The sequence below is a fragment of the Diachasmimorpha longicaudata genome, chromosome 19 (genome assembly GCF_034640455.1).
Source record: "Diachasmimorpha longicaudata isolate KC_UGA_2023 chromosome 19, iyDiaLong2, whole genome shotgun sequence".
Classification (NCBI taxonomy): domain Eukaryota; kingdom Metazoa; phylum Arthropoda; class Insecta; order Hymenoptera; family Braconidae; genus Diachasmimorpha; species Diachasmimorpha longicaudata.
In genome coordinates, this window is record NC_087243.1 from 2557815 (window position 1) to 2574751 (window position 16937).

Genomic DNA, 16937 nt, shown 5'->3' on the forward strand with positions numbered 1-16937 from the left:
ACAAAACGCTTTCGCAGTTTTTCCTCGAATGACAGCTCGGGGCCTCATGACCTCTAAATAAATAAAAAAATTGGGCCTCACCGAGGAACAATAAATTGAATATTTTTCATAATTTCTTTCGACAATTTCGAATTTTTATTTATTTGTTTTCTTTTTTTTTGAGTGCTCCACTTTCGTCGGAGCAAATGGGGACTTAACCGGGAGGAAATAGGGCCCTGGTGACGGGCATTGGGCATAAAAGGTTCGTGAAACAGGTGAGGCACCTGCGCTTGGGACCGATCGAAGGAAGCAGGTGTATTTCGCCGATGTTAGTGCATACGCGTCTGGCGTATGCTAATTGGGCCAGTCCGAGATTTGTGCCCCTCTGCATTTCATAGGACCCAACTGGGGATTTAACGAGCCACCGAACAGGAAGCCTCAGTCTCTTTAACGTAGTATGAATAAAATCCAGTTGAGGACTGGAGGGTAACGAGGGAAAATAAATTTTAAAATACGAAAAAACAAATTCGTTATTTGTAATTTTTTTTTAATGAATTTTAACGTTAATGAGGAGGAGAAATTCCGTAAAAAAGATTTTTTTTAATTTTGGGGGGAGGGGGGTGGGAGCCCTTGAGGTGACTGGGGATTTTCTAATTGATATCCTATTAAAATCCTATTGATATCCTATTTAAATTATTTATGAAAATAGATCAGTAGAAATGGGGAGTGTTGGATCAGACAGAGAATTTTTATGTTTTTTTTGGGGTTTTTTGGTGTAGAATTAGGGAAGTTTTGGGGGATTTTTAATGAACTCATCCCGTAATTTTAGCCCTAAATTAACGTCCAGAAAACGCCCTTAATTGTCCTCTAGAGGAAGTCGTAAAAAAAAATTCAAAAATACGTCAAAAATTCGCCAAAAAATTATTTTAAAAAATTAAATAGTTCACCAATACCAACAACAATCTATCCCACACCAGCCTCAAGGTCACACTTAACCCCTTATCCACTTATACCAATATCACTTGCCCAATCACACAAAAAAGTTTTAAATTAAAAAAAAATTTTTTCCTTTCGTTCTAAAATTCCAAGACTTTTTGGATAATTGTTAATGCACTTTTCCCTCTATAAACAGACTACAACAAAAAAAAATTAGCACCCCTCCCCCTCACTTTTCCCCTTAAATTAACGTTTAACAAACTTTCTCATAAAAAATCACCAAAAATCACCAAAAAAATCACCAAAAAAATATTAAAAAATCACCATCAACACCAATATTAAGCAATCTCCCAACATCAATACACCATCATTCATTTCCTTCATTACCTCACCCCATGAAATACCTCTTATATATTTCGTGCACCATATACCAACCTCAGGGTACACTTAACACCTTATCCACTTATCCTCTTTTCACAAACCGCTGTTGGCTTCTCGTCTTCTCATCTCAGCCTTATTTTCTCCTGTCCTTTTACGACATTCTTTTTTACTGACACCCATAACCCCCCAAAAACTGATTAAACCCATTTTCTCCCCTCCCATGAATTACATTAGACCATTGATTGCCCCAGCTCGATAATTTTGACCCTAAAAATTTAATGGCAAATGTAATGAGTTTATTTTTATGTTTTTTCCTGGAGAAAACATTTGAAATTTAACTCTACCTTCATGTACTACATACAACCCACCCTCCCACCCCACCCCCCCTCTCGGTTCACCCACATAACCAAATTCAGTCTCTCGAGACGTCTCACAGGGAATCCATTACACTCAGACTCGTACACGAATAAATTTCCATAATATTTGGCAGGTTGACACGCCTCGGTGAAGAAATTAACTGACCCCGCTCCAGGCGCCGATTCGTCGTCTTCGAATTTAATATATTCTCTCTTCCTCGGCCGTCCGGAGTACCCGGAGACGCTGTTCATCGGTGAAATTAATAATACGAATGAATGAAAATTAATTTCATTTCGTTCGTGTTTGATATTTCTCGATGATTATTATTATTTTTTTTTACCCTGGGGATAATTTTTATTGGGGGGATGACGATTGTCGATTGTACGAGGAATCGAATCGATTTTAGTTGTTACAGGGGCCAGACTCATATATAATAATAATAATAATAATAATAATAATTTTATGGTGTGGGATTGGAGGAGATAATGAGGAGTGTCAGGGAGTTGTTAATTATTTTTTGGGATTTTTTTATTCTGAGGTTTTGGGGATCTCGTGGGGGGCTGGGGGGGGGGGGGGGGGTTTATTGGGTTTAGGGAGGATTGAGCTTTTGATGAAAGCTTTTTTTTTAAATTTAGAATTTTTTTTTGTGGAGGAAACGATGAAATTTATTTCACGAAATTTCGGTTTTAAATTTATTTTTTTTACAGTTTTTTGTGGTTTTGTTTTTATTGAATTTATTTATTGAATATTGATATTAATTTATTGAGGAAGTTAATTGTTAGTTGAGAGAAGTTAAAGTTAATTTATGTTCAGAATATTTTTGCTGTTGATTTAACAAATTCGGTTGATTTTGTGGTACATAAAAATGAGAGAAATTTCTAATTAATTAGTAAATTAAAACGAATGCAGTTGATTTTAATTTAATTTTAATAAATGATTAATGAACTGTTGGATCTATTATTTGTAAATCTATTTTTATTATTCATTTAAATAATCCAAAAATAAATTTTGCAAAATTTTCTTTGTTTTTCATCTGATTTATCTCAACTTTTTTACCTCCAATTTTTTATTAATTAATTTTAAATGATTTTTAATTGATAAACCCATTAATTTACCCCTCAATTCCCGGTGATAATTAATAATTATATTTCTCGATTAATTTACATTTCCCTCACAAAAAAATTATTCTCTTTCCCATCAACAATAAAAATTGATATTAAATTTATTTTTCCGTTCCATCGTCTCATTTTATTTTGCATTAACTATCAGATTGGAATGTTGTATCTGTTTGTTTTCCATTTTTACGGTGTGTGCCCTTCAGTCGAGCGATATAACTCGTTTTCTCTAAATAATTGGACGACTGCATTGTTTGGGGAGGAAATAAAAAAATTATTGAAACAGATAACCCTTCGTGTTACCCCAGGTCGTCCAGTAGTTGGTTCCCGATACCCCCCTCCTCCCCCCTTCCGATGATCTGATTCCCCCAGTTACTCAATAATTGCGGGAATAAAATTCGTCATCGGCCCCTGAAATCGAGGGATTAAAAAAAATCCCAATCGATTCCGAGAAATTACGGCGCGAGAATGACGGAACTGAGCTTTTCAAGTGTTGCATAATTATAAATAATTGGGTATCATTAATGATTCCACCCTGTATCTAGAATCGACTGGGTTAAAGGTGCTATTTTTCCACTTTATCCCGGTCGAGTGTTCCTAACGATATGAGATTGTCGCCCCATTAGATGCGCCTCTCCCAGTATTCGTTGTATCGATATCGTATTCTCGTGGTCCACCAGACCGCTATCCCCTCAAATAACGAGATGCAACAAAATGGGGAATGAAGAACAATGCAGTTGAATGTGTGTGAGATCAACCCAATGTCATTTTAATAATTTATTTGAATATTTAATAGAATTAATTAAAGTGAAGAACGAAAATTTGGAGAAAATATGAGTTTTTTTATTGAATTATTTATTAAATCCGGCGGTTTTTTTATTAAAAAAATATTTTGTTATATTGAGAGATATCTATATATGTGTGAGATCAACCCAATATCCTTTTAATAATTTATTAGAATTATTTAATAGAATTTATTGAAGCGAATAACGAAAAATTGCAGAAAATAAATTTTTTTTATTGAATTGTTTATTAAATTCAGCGGTTTTTTTATTAAAAAAATATTTTATTATATTGAAAGATATCTATATATATCTGATATTAACCCAACGCCCTTTTAATAATTTATTACAATAATTTATTGCATAAAAATGATTAAAAATCGAACATTTCACGAAATTATCGATTTTTTACAATTTCATTATTTATTAAATAAATAAACAAATCAAAATCTTGTTCCTGAACCATCAGACCCCATTCCCCATTCAACAAATCCAAATAAGTTCACAAAACAAATCTCTTCCCTTCACTTTCACAATCGAAAGTCGTGAAAAATCCTCCGAATCTTCAAAAATAAAAAATAAAAAATTTCAAACTCACATTTTCACCGGAAGTCCCACCACGTATTATTTTTCATTCCATAATATATTAACCCATCATGTCCCATGAAAAACTCGGCGTGAAAATAATTCATTCAATCTCGAACGTTATCTGATTTCGATTGATCATTTAACGGTTGATATAACGTAATTTAAAATACTATCGGGGGCACGAGACAAACATCAGGAACAAGTGCGGGGCGCACGCGCTTTTGGCCCGGGCCCTCGGAATCTTGATTATACATTCCAAGGATGAGGATGGAGGTGGGGAGGAGGAGGTGGACATGTACCTGCCGTCCTGGGGATATTCTTTCTCCACCTTTTCGATACACATTCTTTTCTCGTTGTTGTCCACTCGACTCAGACCCTGACTCTTCCTTTCTACGCTGTGCGGGCATTCACTCGTGAGATCATTCGATAATCTGGTGTGTTCCACTCAGACATTCGAACAACTCATCGTAGTTCATCATGACACCTCGTAGGGACATTAATATCGTGTGATAATACGAAAATTATTGGGTTTAAAAGATGAGGAATTGGGATTTTCCGAGGATTTTTTTGAAGAATAATTTTTGGAGCGTTTGGGGGAGGGGGGAGAGGAATTTCTGGGGGAATTCCGGGGAAAATTGAGGGGAATTTAATTGAGAAGGAAATTGTTACGAATTTTTGACAGTCGAAGGGAATTTTAATGGAATTTTCAGTTAGTATTGCGTGTGGAATTTTTTTGTAATGAATTCCTGGGAATTTCGGCCTTGGAAAATCCGGGAAATCTTAAACTGGAACTTAAACAATTCCAGATGTCCCTGAAAACCCTTTAAACTTCCAAATTTCCAGGAAACCTCTTCGATTTTCCCCTGAAATTTTAACACTCCCTAAATTACCTAATAAATTAATCCCATTAATCAAATCTAATTAATCAATCAGTCAATTTAACCTCAGCCTCACCTAAAATCCCCTAAAACCCACCAAAACCCTTCCCATCCCCCTTATTATCCCCCCATAATTATAATAATAACCAAAGTAATTTTTTCTCTTCTCATTTTCCAAAAATATCCAATTAATCAATATCTAATTAATTAATCGATCAATTTAAACTCAGCCTCGTCTAAAATCCCCTAAAACCCACCAAAACCCTTTCCATCCCCCTTATTACCCCCCATAATTATAATAATAACCAAAGTAGTTTTTCTTCTCTATCATTTTCCAAAAATATAAAAAAAATATTGAAAAATATTAATCAAAAAAACAATTTTCCTCGCCTTGAAAATATTTTGCGTGCGAACTAAACGTGCCAGGATCCAGTGGCTATCACCCGCGGCGATGATATACCTCGAATTAAACCTGGCCAAGATATGCCAACGTACAGATCCCTCCAGTAAAAAAAAATATCCCAACCTTACACACTCCTTCGTTTATATATCATATGTACAACGACAAACGAGCATTTCTCACGGCTCTAATTACCTGCCAGCGGGATACTCGATCGTCTGGTTCAACATTTAACCGATCGTCGTTTCACCACTGATTAAAATTATTCAATGAAAACAAAATAAGTGAAACACTGAGGCTATAAATGAGTCTCTAATTTAATGAGCCATTAACCGACTGTATCATATTATTTTCAACATTGAAACGATGAAAATGTGAAAAAAAAGTCCACTTAATATGTTACCATAACAACAGGTGGACATTGTTGTTGTTACGGTGAAACATAATTAATTTTAATTTAATGTTAATTGCGATTAATTATCGGTGTCGTTTAGTTTAGTTCGTCAGGAGGTGGGTTAATATTTTTTGGAATTTTGTAGTTCGTTTTGGGGAGATAAATATTGAGATTAAAAATTAGGGGATTATTTATTGATATATTAAGGGACTGTTTAACGTTTTTAATGTTTTAGTGATTAACATTTGGAGGGGTTGACGTTAATGAGAATATAATAAACAGGTGATGGAACAGGTGTCAGATATTAATTTCGTATGAGACGAATTTTAATTATTTTGAATTTTTAAGTCTTCAATTTTGTAAAATCTGTTGCATATTTTGTTATAAAAATAATATATAATCACAGAAGACTTAATTTCATTAATTATTAATGAAATATTTCCTATGAGCCCCCCCCCCAGTATTTTATTTATTTAAATTAAATATTAAATTAACATTCGACATTTCGATTCTCTCAAATTATTTATTTCATTTCCCTCCAATTTATTTCTCTAAATAAACAATCGAAATGATTGTTTAAAAAATTCCTTCCACTCTTTATTATAACTAAAACGTTAGTGTAATCACGGACATCATAATATACCCAATAATTAACGCAATTAACTCTAGGAATTGCTTTTTAAAAAAATTTCAATAATTTTGTTTATTTATTCGTTTAAAAATTAATAGACTTGGAATTTCTATTTTGTTATTGACCAATGAAATATTTTCAGGACACTCTGATGTACTGAATGCCTCCAACAAACATAAAGGCGCTAATTATTCATCATAGCAGTGAGTTCCGCCCTCGTGCTAATTAATCCTGGACATTAGAGGACGACTACACATTATGTACATCAACCACATCAGCCGCACAATTCCTGTTCACCCGGAGAGATTGATAAGCACCGCGTACCCTCGTCGGGAGATAAAAAAAAAAAGGGACAGGAAAAATCCTGGAGTTTGAAAAATGTTGGATTGAAAAAAATCGAGGAGGAATTCTCTGTCTATTGAGTTCCTGGACATCACACAAACGCATGACGGATAAGCTCGAGCTGCTTGAGCCATTAACGTTATTAACATTCGAACGATGAGAGTGACCTGTTATGTACATGTACATAACCCACGCACATTATCGTGTACTGTATGTGGAAGTGATTCGATGGTGGGAGGAATTGTTAAAGATATTTTTTAATAGAAAAAAAATTCCTGAGGATTTTTCTTCTGCTTCAAATGTTTTTTTTTATATATGAAATTGTAGGGGGGGGGGAGAATGTTTGTTTGTTTGTTGTTTATGGAAGATGTGAATGGAAATGGTTTATGGATAAATAAATAGTGGATTTTGTTGTTAAATTATTTTTTGTTTTGGAATTTAATGAAAGAGGTTTTAATTTGTTAATTTGTTTGTGAATGTGGGAGAAAATTAATAGAAAATAATGTGTTATTAATGAAATATTGGATTTTGTTTAAGTGGTGATTGTTGTTAAATTGTTATTTATAAATTTAAAAGATGTAAATAGAAAATAATTTGTACCAAATAAAATTGGGAATTTTACTCGAATAATTTCTTTTGTTAAATTATTTTTTGTTTATGGAATACCATAAAATAAAAATTGCAGTGGATCAACGGATGTCAATTGATTGTTTACAAATATCAAAAATACGAATGAAAAACAATTAAAAAATAGCAAATAAATCGATTAAAAAATAAATCCACCGAAAAACTTCTGAAATATCAAATTTTTTATAAATTATTCTGCAAAAAAAATTCAAATTTGTTTCTATAAAAAATTGCTATCCATAAACCAACTATTATCAACAATCAGATGATACATATTTCCATTAACAAATCAATTTCAACACAGCCCTCGAATTTTCTTATAAAAAAAAATTGTCTGATGAGAAAAATTTGAATAAAATTTTTTTGTAAAAAATTCTGGACATTCCATCCAATTCCTGCATTTATCTAGGATACATTAATCAGAGATGTTGAAGGAAGCTATTCCATGTATGGAGCAACGTCTTCCCCAGGTCTACCTCGTCTCACAAACATTGAGACAAGCGATTGTAAAAAAAAAATAGAACTGTCGCATTATTCTCGTATATGGCAATGTCCACCGATCACTTAGAAAATCCCCTTATTTCGCTTGAGTGTTCCCAAGCCGTTTGCTTTCCTCCAGGTAACATGTTTATTCCCTGAGTACCCTGAGTACCCAGACTACCCTGAACCCCGTTGTGAAATCCTCCCATAATTTAAACCCCAGGAATTTTCACGAATAAATTGATTCCCCTAAACGAGAGTGAAAAAAATATGTGAAAATATCGACTCGATGGTACATTAATAACGGTTTTATATCGAACACTCGTCCAATATCTCTGGTCGGGCGTTTCGACTCTATCGATAGAATTGCTCGAGTACTATCTCGCGAGACGTTATGCATAATACGACGTGACGCGGTCACTGTGTGGCCAGGTACAACCTGACATGGTATAAAAGCCACGTCGTTTTCTATATAACCCAGTAACAGTGCGGTGAGGTATCGACTATCGACTATCGAGACGACGCCAGGACGATGTCGATGTGTTCCACTGCATTGCTTATTTGAACGTAAATATTGAATGTAAAACCGCAAAGATGTCGCGATTATTAATCCGTAGATTGGATTATTTTTATTAATTTTATGAAAAATATATCGCGAGGTAATGAGTTGAGTCGAGGGAGATTTTTCAGGGGTTGAAATCGATATTTTCTGCGTTTTCCAGTCATTTGGAAAATTATAATAATTTATAATAATTATCTTTAGAGTAATTTATTTAACAACAAAGTCTTGATAATCTCCCAGACATTTCTCCAAAAAAAAATCACCAAATCGTCTGAATAATTAACAAAAACAAATTAAAAAATCCCTCGATTCGCTTTCCACCCGATAATTAATTAAATAAAAAATTATCTTTTTAATTTCCAATTTTCCTAAATGAATAAATAAATTGCCTCATCAATTTGTCCCAAAAAAAAAAAATTTTTTCCACATTTTCAAACTCTCAAACCTCAAATTTCCACAAAAAATCCAATTTCTCTCCTCAAAAATTTTAAAAATCCAAAATTCCCCAATTTTTAAACTGTTTTTCCTCGTATCCATTTCCATCCTCATAACTCACCCCAAAAAAAACCGAAAACCAAAAAAGCGAAGAGAGTAGAGTGCCAATTTACGGTGACGTCTCCATCAAATTTATTCCGCTCTCCTCTCGCTACCTCATCACGTATTAACCCGAGAGAGAAGCCGCTGGAGGGGCCCTTTTGACGAGCACGCCTCCATTACCATTATCATTACCATTACCATTGGCCCATTACCGAGTGCAGGGTGAGTGGAGTAAAGTAAAACACGAGGAAAAAAAAAAATAATGAATAAAGAAGAAGTGGAATGAAAAGAAGACGATGAAGGTGCACTGGAGCACATGTGCACCACGGCTAAGGCCCATGGATTTTCCATGGGGCCTTGTCCAGGACGAGACCAGCACGAATCACGTCGACTAACGGTGGTAACGGGCCCCACCGCAGTCATCCACAGGGGGAAAAATTACGCTGGTTGAGCTCCAATGACACGGGGTATCTTCACCGAGGCCTCATGGGGCCTCATGACATCAGTCTATTGCCAGACGGAGACAGCACCGGTGCTGATTCATTGAGAATTGAAGACTCTATTTACTTTATTATGAGTCCTGTCTTATTACTTGATGGAATGATTCGAGACAAGTCATCACGAGTCGATTAGATCGAAAAAAAAAGCCGCCATTTTGCGTCGGTCGTTCTCGATATTTTTTAAGGGACAGAAAAAATTTATTTGGTAAAAATTACCGGAGAGACTCGCGGGGAATGTTAAAGAATAATTATTCATCTTCTGGGGGAGTCTAAAGTGAAAAGGGAAATGTCGGAAATTTGACGGAAATTTCCGGAAATTTTGGCGGAATATTAAAATTTGACGGTCGATAAATTCCCTTTTTTGTCGCATAATAATTTAAATTTTTATCACTCACCCCATCTGCACCTTTGAAGAACCAGTTAATGAGCTGTTTGAATCCTCCCGCCACTACTTCGGCCTCCCGAACCGCCGCTCGGCTTACGGACGCTCCCGACCGCTGGCGGACACGTCCGAGCGCTCTAACTTCGTCGAATTCGACTCTAAAAATCGGAAAAAAATACAATAAATTAATTTAATGTCCCATCAACTCATTAATTATCACCTGGAGTTCGCTAACCCCTCCAGGAGTCAACTATTCCCGGCGGGAAATTCAAAATCCCTCTGTTCAGCCAAAAATGGGAAAACGCGGGGGAAAATTCGTTTCGTGTGGTGTTTTCTTAAATCTTCTCGCTGTTTAGACCTTCGGGTACCTCCCCCCCTCGAGGCGGAAATCCCGAACAATTTGAAAACCAGTCCGTGAACGATTACCGTTAATACGAAAGGATCCGACCGCGGTACCGGCGCCCTACGCTCACCCACTTGAATCCTGATTGCGACGTACGTTAGATCCTGTACTTTTCCCTGTACCCAACTTTCCGCAATCAGAAATCACAGAATATATGCACAAGACATCCATTAGAGGTAAAAAGCCTCAGCAGTTGGACTATCGATACTCAACTTTCTCGATAATATTTTTCCTCATCGATTCGTTCAATGAGGGGGCACCGCCCTTTTTGCCTCACGCGGAAGAATTCTGGCGCGATGAAACAATATTCAAGCAACGAGGAGGAATCGTGATTCACAGTGTACATGTATCGGTTGAAAGTTGAGAAAAAAAATGGCGGAATAGAGTAGATATTATGCCACGATGTGATTTACCGAATGGAATCCGTTCTTATAAACTTTCATCGGCTGGAAGGTATGCTAAACCGAGTGCACTTATCGTCTTGGGTACAATGGGCAGCGAAACGAGTGAACTAATTCGCAAAAATCGTTTTCGAGAGTGAAAAATCGATTCTGGAGACGATAGAATTGAAAAAATAATTTTTTTCGATTAAAATCGGCGAGAAAAAAATTATTTTCTAGCGATTTTGGGCCTGAAATTGAGGGGACGGTGTTTGAGGTCACGTGAGGGTCAGTTGAGATTCATTTTGGAATTTTTTCCCGCCATTTTGAGGGATTTTGACGCCTTTGACGCTCGGGGACTTTGAATTTCCCGCCTTTTTTGTGAGGTCCGCAAAAATTTGGTTTTGAGTGTTGGGAGGAATGAATTCGGCCGTTTGGGACTTACTTTGTTTGTCTGTCAGTCGCACAAGTGCGTGACCTTGAATGCTGACAGTACCACGAATACAAATGGAGGAGTGTAAAAATAAAAAATGGCGGTTATTTGGTCTCGAATGTTTGAGTTGAAAGAGCGAGAGGTGTTTTTTGCGATGAAAGATTGCTGTCGCTTAGTCGATGCCCCCCGGAGTTGGCAGGCCCATTATGCTTCATTGCCGCGTGATAGATGTCGCTCGTTTAATATTCCCAAGTACTGATTGACTCTGAATCCGCGGGCCTTGTTCCGCCGTAAAAAATGGGATTCCGATGGTCAATAAAGAGGGAGAGGAGGGGGAAAGGCCTCGAGGCAGTCAATTAATTCAATTGTCGGCGGGTATTGGGGGAGATAAAGTGGGAGATGGAGTTGTCGGACGGAAAGTGAGACTTTTCGGACGCCGGACGTAAAAGAGGATTTTACGGACGTTCAGCGAATAAAAGGGAATTTTTTTTTGGGACAGTCGGACATTAATTCACTGATTGAGACGCGAAATGGGACTTGTGAGGACGTGGTAAAAAGTACTTTTTAGGACTCGGCAGAAAAAAAAAATTTTTTAATCGAGTTTTTAAATGAATTATTTCAGAAGTGAAACGGAAGTTTGAATTCAATGAAAAATACGATAATAAAATTGAATTTGACTTGACGTAAATGAACATTAACTATCAATTGTCGATAATTTATTCTCGATATTCCGAAATTCGTCCCACTTGAGTATCCGATCATTAATCACTGGGCAATCGAAAAATCTCGAATAACTCACGATAATCTATTCCGTTTCCCTTCATTTGAATTAATCAATCGAATCTCTAGCTTCCGTTTACCATACGACAATACCACACTCGGATGGACCGCCCGCGGTACCATAACCTGATGCCGTGAGTCCCCAAAACCATCGGAATTCGACATGTCCCAAGAATGGCCAGTTCAACGGCCGATTTGGGCCTCACCGGGGCCCACAATACAAACCACCACAAACGTTTTATTTTCACAAACGAACAATTAATCTCCAAAAATTTTAAAAAATCAAAAATCGGTGGATCAACAATTTTTAAAAAAATATAATTTTGTTACTAATATATAAACAAACTAAGGCCCAAAATTTTCGTGAATAAAATCGCGGTAAATTCTCGTTAGAAAAATATTTAATTAACAAAATTCTCATTCCCTCTCTGAGATTTAAAAAAAAATTAAATATTTCGCGAGAAATAAAATTATAAATAAATAAATCAGTCGATTTTTTTTGCTGTTTCAGGTTGTTATCACGTGAGTAATTACTGGAGATCCCGACAATTGAGTTCACTGGCCGATTACGACGCAAATCATTCAGATGCCCCGCTGGCTTATCGACGAGGGCCCACTGGGATGGGCCGCAGTCACGTGTGGTAACGTAGGTTCGAGTTAGTACGTGCTGCATGCAGCGCTGACAGGCCAGGATGCTGCGGCACCATTGTACCACCTCTGGCCACTACTCCAGGGCTGATTACAAAAATTATCACCAGGAAAAACTGGATCTGTTAAAAATTACTGGCCGAGACACCATCCGTCGGGATGAATTTACGTTTCACTCGATTCAGTTGTCCCGAGACCGCCCGAGCGACCACTTTACCCTACATGTCTAGATTTCCCGTGTATTAGTGTCACCAGTGGAACATCAGATCCTGGAACTGGAGATTTCTCCATCGTTTCCAGTGAAAACCGATTTTCTACGATTTTTTTTCGCTTAAAAATGAAAATATCTTGTTCCCTAACAATTAATTCGATAAAATTAATTAATTAATTATTAATTACTGGGATAATAATTAATTAATGTCATGTAAATTTAGTGTATGTAGATGTAGTATTAAGTAGGGGGGAGCAGGAATTTTTGTTTAATTATTTATGTTTGTTTATGATTTTAGAATAAATTGTTTTTGGTATGTGATAATGGTCTTTCGAATTAATTATTTATTTAATTATTTATTTAATGGGGAAAAAATTGAGCGGGTAGGATGGTGGGGGCTGACTACAAGGGAATATGAAGTAGGGAGTTGGGGCCCTTTCCGGGGCCCATGCATCACACCCACGCGACACACTCCGCCCGCTCGATAATTGATGCTCATTTAATTCGGTGTTCATCATCGCCAGTCCGGGATTAAAAATATTTATACAAAAGTTGTTATGTACGATGTGGTGAGGAGGAATCTCCTCAGGTATTCAGTCCTGATGAAGCAGAAATGATTTACTTTTTATCGGTCCCATCGATACATCATAAATATTCAATAAAATGAATGAATATTTTTAAATTAATTTTCTCGAAAATTTTTCAAAGAAACAAAACAAATATTTATTCTAAATATTCTGCTGCACTAATAATTGAAGAGAAATTAATTAAAGTAATTATTTTTGTTTATTTATAGTCACGTGATGATTAAAAAAAATTACGAACAGGAAAATTGCAAAATTTTTGTTATTTTTTATTGAAATTTGAGGAACCGATCGCGTAGGTACGAATTAATTTGATTAGATAATTAGTTTTATCGGGTCCTATCAATTAATCTCTCTCCTATCAGCAATAGAACGTCGATAGGATCAATATTTTTATTAATATCGATAGGGAATTGTTAATTAATTTTTGGTAAAACGATTTTAGCAATAAAATTCGCTGAATTTTTATTGTTTTTTTTTTTTTAAGTCTGTGATGTTGCATTTGCCTATCACACGGTTTACGTCGACTCAGAGAAGAGTTCGATTGATGTTAAGAAGGTTCGATAACAGTTATCGATTGATGCAGTCGAATTAAAATACGTAAATATTCGGGTTCATCCGATTGAATCATTCGGTAATAGTTATCTGGCCGACGATTATGTGGGGAGTTACGCAAGTGGTTACATCGATGATTCGATTATAATCGATTATAAAAAATTGATTATCGAATCCCAAATAGTGCGATATGACACGTAACAATAAAAATTGATTTGAAGACACGAAAAAATTGGAGTTAAGGTCTTTAAAAAGGAGAAGACGAGTCTGAGAGTTGATTTATTATTTTATTTTAGCAACAAATTAACAAATTTAAATGAAAAAAATGGAATAAACAAATGAAACTCTCGAGATACAAAACATAAACTCATTTTTTTTATTTAAATTCGTTAATTTGTTGCTAAAAAGAGATAATAATTCAATTTAATTCCAGTTTAGAACTTTAAAAAGTTATTGTATCAGTAAAATAAATAAATAACTATATAAATAGTTAATAAATAATTAAATTCACTTCAACCCCACCCCAAATCACCTTTTCCTCTCCACAAAATATTTTTATTTCCATTTTTCACTTCAATTTTACCTCAATCCCATTTATTATTTATTTAAAAAATAGATTTTCCTGGAAATCACTTGACAGGATTTTCCACATAAATTTCCCAATTATTATCATCATTTCCCTATTTATCCCGGGAAATAAAATCTCAAGTTGATGATGATGTGATTTTTTTTTTTCTCCCTCGACCTTTCATCGACTGAAAGACCAGAATCGACTGATAAATCGCTCGATATTTATTCTTTCGAGTATCGAAAAATATAATCTAGGGTATTTTTTTTTCCATGGGAAGATGGTCAATCGTCTCCTCCCCCCCTCCCCCCAAGGCAAATGTTACACCAAAGGCGGGTTGAAAATCAAATGCATTTATGCAGTTTGGTTTTGGTATGCGGTATGGCCAAGTGTTCGCTTCAAACCGATTACAGATAGGGCCCTTTGTCAACGTACGGGCCCATTCCTTATCGGACCTGATGCATTCTCATCTCCAATGGGACAACAATCGTATACAACTTTGAATTTTCTATTTGCTGGAACATTTTGTATAATAATGAACAAGTTGAACTTCGCTGGTGGTATTTTTCATATTATAATGAGGCACTTGAACACCGAAATATTTGTATTTTTGGGGGACTATGGGGTGGAATCTTGGGGTGGGGGTTGAGGAAATGTGGGGAGGGGTCTTGGAAAATTTTTAGAATTTTTTGTTGGGTTTTGGGAACGTAATTAGGGTTAATTAGGTCGAGAATTTATGGGAAGAGGAAGGAGAGGTGTTTAAATTGTTGAATAATTGAAGTTAATTTGTTTAATTTTGTTGTTTATTTTTTTTTTGGGTGTTATTATGGAGGGGGAAAGGGAGAGGGTGAGATTGAAGGGGAAATGCAGGGGGTAATTAATGGGGGAATTAATTGATTGAAAATGGGATTTTGTAAAGTGATTGGAGCAGGAAAATAATTAGAAATTTGTATGGATAATATTTAAATAAATAAAATTTGTGTTTGCATTCGCATTGAATTAAATTTTTGATAAAGAAAATTATTGTTTTTTCATTAAAAATGTTTGTAAATAATTTTCTTTATATTTTTTTATTATATTTTACGTTTTCTTAATGAAAAATCAATATTAAATTAATAATTAATTATTAAAAAAGCGATGGAACAGTCGAATTTTGGTTTTACTATTTTACAAAACAATTTTATAAAATAAAAACCATAAATTTTTATTAAAATATTAAATCTTTCGATTTTTTTCCTTAAAAAATTTTCTTTTTTTTCAAAAATCACTTCCCCCTCTCTCTCTCTACAACAATTCCACAACTTTAATTTGTTTTATAAATAAGGAGCCCACATTTTCATGATATTTATGAAACAAACAATTTCACAAGTCGATAATTTATCATAATTTTTCATCAAATTCGTGAATAAAAATTCTGATGAATTTTGATTCGAGAGGATAAATTACAGGATTCCGATGGTAGAAATTAGGTACGCGATTTTAACAGGTCGACCGGTGTCAGCGTCAAATGAGGGGGTTGTCGGACAGACCACCGTCGACGTGGAAACAACAGTCCACGGGACTCCCTCGAGATTTCCATTGTTGGGACTGAGTCGCCCGGGCTGGGTCAGTTCGTGGTAATGATACAGTCAATAGTTTATCCATTGCATAATGTGGTATCAGTAACATGGGAAAATGGCGTAATAGGACATAATGTGCGGTGCGGAGCTAAATTTCACGTTGAATTAAAAAAAAAACTAATAAAAAAAGGTTTTTTTTTAATTAAAAAAAATAAAAAAAAGACGATAAAATGATTTTTTCAGCATTAAAATCATACCTTCTATCACCTAATGGGTAAACCATATTTGATGAGTAATCTATTTTGTCAAGAATATGCCCAAGAATGTTAATAAATAAAAGATTTATCGTATCATTTGAATTTATTATTTGAAAATTTGATAATTTATGATTTAAAAAATATTTCTACGATTTTTATGCGATAATATCACTTATATAATTTATCTAATAAGTTATCTAATAGTTTATTCAATTTTATAAACAACCAAACCCCTTAAATATAAAATTTTAAATAAATAAATCGTTTATTTAATTACATGACACCTAAATTAATTTTTTTTCCCAAAAATCGAGTTAAAAAACCTCCAGAATTTTTTATTCCTATAAATCTCCTCAATTATTTAAACAAACTATCTATTTTACCATAAAAACGATGACTGATGATCCCCCGTATTTTTTTTAAACCTAAAAACCCTAAAATCCGACGTCACTCCTTTTTTAATAAACAAATAACTCCACAAAAATAAAAAATCCCACCCAAAAATTATTAACCAACACCTCCCCCACCTCTTCCCACACCATAAAACAATAACAATAATTTTCCACGCCCCCATCGTGCCCCATAACCCGGAAAACACCGAGGAAACGAATTTTACCAAATGGAAATGAAATTATCAAGTGGAAAAATCAGTTTTTGTCAGACGAAAAAAAATTATTAAAAAAATCAC

The 16937-nt window shown here is 35.0% G+C and overlaps 1 protein-coding gene and 1 long non-coding RNA gene across 6 annotated transcripts in view; one reads left to right on the forward strand and one right to left on the reverse strand.

The window, feature by feature from the left end:
• LOC135171340 (uncharacterized) overlaps positions 1 to 7941 on the forward strand; it is a 164293-nt gene extending 156352 nt beyond the window's left edge. Inside the window, exon 5 of the long non-coding RNA XR_010300541.1 lies at positions 6584 to 7941. This is a non-coding gene — a long non-coding RNA (uncharacterized LOC135171340). The remainder of the gene's footprint in view (positions 1 to 6583) is intronic.
• Positions 1 to 16937, reverse strand: part of LOC135171334 (uncharacterized) — a 140314-nt gene that overhangs the window by 17102 nt on the left and 106275 nt on the right. For all 5 annotated transcript variants that reach the window (XM_064137817.1, XM_064137822.1, XM_064137820.1 and 2 more), the window contains one exon: positions 9885 to 10029. In XM_064137817.1, the coding sequence (XP_063993887.1) occupies positions 9968 to 10029 (62 nt within the window). In that variant the 3' untranslated portion in view covers positions 9885 to 9967. The remainder of the gene's footprint in view (positions 1 to 9884; positions 10030 to 16937) is intronic.